Raw genomic sequence first — 938 nt, 5'->3', positions numbered from 1 at the left:
CAATCACTCCCTCCACCCCCACCCACTCCGCCCCCGTTCCGACCCACACACACGCACACCCAGGCACCGCCCCCCGCACACACACACACACACACACACACACGCAGGCACAAGCAACACCCCCCACCAGGTGGTCGTCCCCGCCGCCGCGCGCGCCGCCGCCCGCTGCCGCCTGGTATGCCGCCACCTCGTCCATGGGGGGCCCCTCTATGCGTATGAGGCTCTTCAGGGCCACGCTGCGCAGGGTGTAGCCGCCCTTGAACCTGGGGGTGAAGGGGGGAGACGGTATGGGATGCGAACGTGTGAGTGTAAGAGGGTGGAATGCAGGTGAATTCGTGAGTGTTGTCAGGGGTGTTTTGAGGGAACTCACCATGCACTAACAGGCACAGCATGGCGGCGAACTCACGTGCACACACAAAACAGGCACGCACGCACATATGCACACACACAAACACACAAACGCAGGTGCACTCACACACGCGCCTGCGTGAGTGTTCAACCCCCTCACCTGTGGCTGTTGAGCACCACCACCCCGGGCTCGTACTTGTCCTGCAGCACCTGCAGCCCCTGGGCGCGCGCCTCACCCTGGCTGAACGCACGCGGAGCAGGGCGCACCACGGGCGCGCGCCCAAAGTTGCCGCGGTTGCCGCCCTCGGCTGCAAAGCAGGCGGGGGCGAGGGTGGGGCGGGGCATGGAGTGGAGGGGCTCGGGCGCGGCGCCGACGGCTTCACATCCAGGCAGCAAGGCGGCAGGCGTCAGCTCGGCGCCCCCCCCCCCCAGATTCAACCCCGGCCCCCTGTTGCTGCCGCTCGTCCGCCAGGCAATGCAACCGCCCATCGCCGACATGTTCCCGCAAGCAGGTCGCCCTTCTCACCATCAAAGCAACGCCCATACAGCGCCCCTTGCACGTCCGCCGCGTCCGTCAGGCCCCCTAACCC

General features: G+C 67.3%; 1 protein-coding gene across 1 annotated transcript; it reads right to left on the bottom strand.

The window, feature by feature from the left end:
- Positions 1–504: 504 nt before the first annotated feature.
- Positions 505–846, bottom strand: MNEG_15272 (hypothetical protein; the record flags this gene model as incomplete). Its single annotated transcript, XM_014036256.1, has 1 exon — positions 505–846. One exon carries the CDS (start codon positions 844–846, stop codon positions 505–507), a length of 342 nt encoding a protein of 113 aa, XP_013891710.1.
- Between the last annotated feature and the right edge of the window lie 92 nt (positions 847–938).

The sequence above is a fragment of the Monoraphidium neglectum genome, assembly GCF_000611645.1.
Source record: "Monoraphidium neglectum strain SAG 48.87 unplaced genomic scaffold scaffold05183, whole genome shotgun sequence".
Lineage (NCBI taxonomy): Eukaryota > Viridiplantae > Chlorophyta > Chlorophyceae > Sphaeropleales > Selenastraceae > Monoraphidium > Monoraphidium neglectum.
Note: the sequence above shows the minus strand (reverse complement) of the source record. Positions and strands in the feature narration are given on the sequence as shown.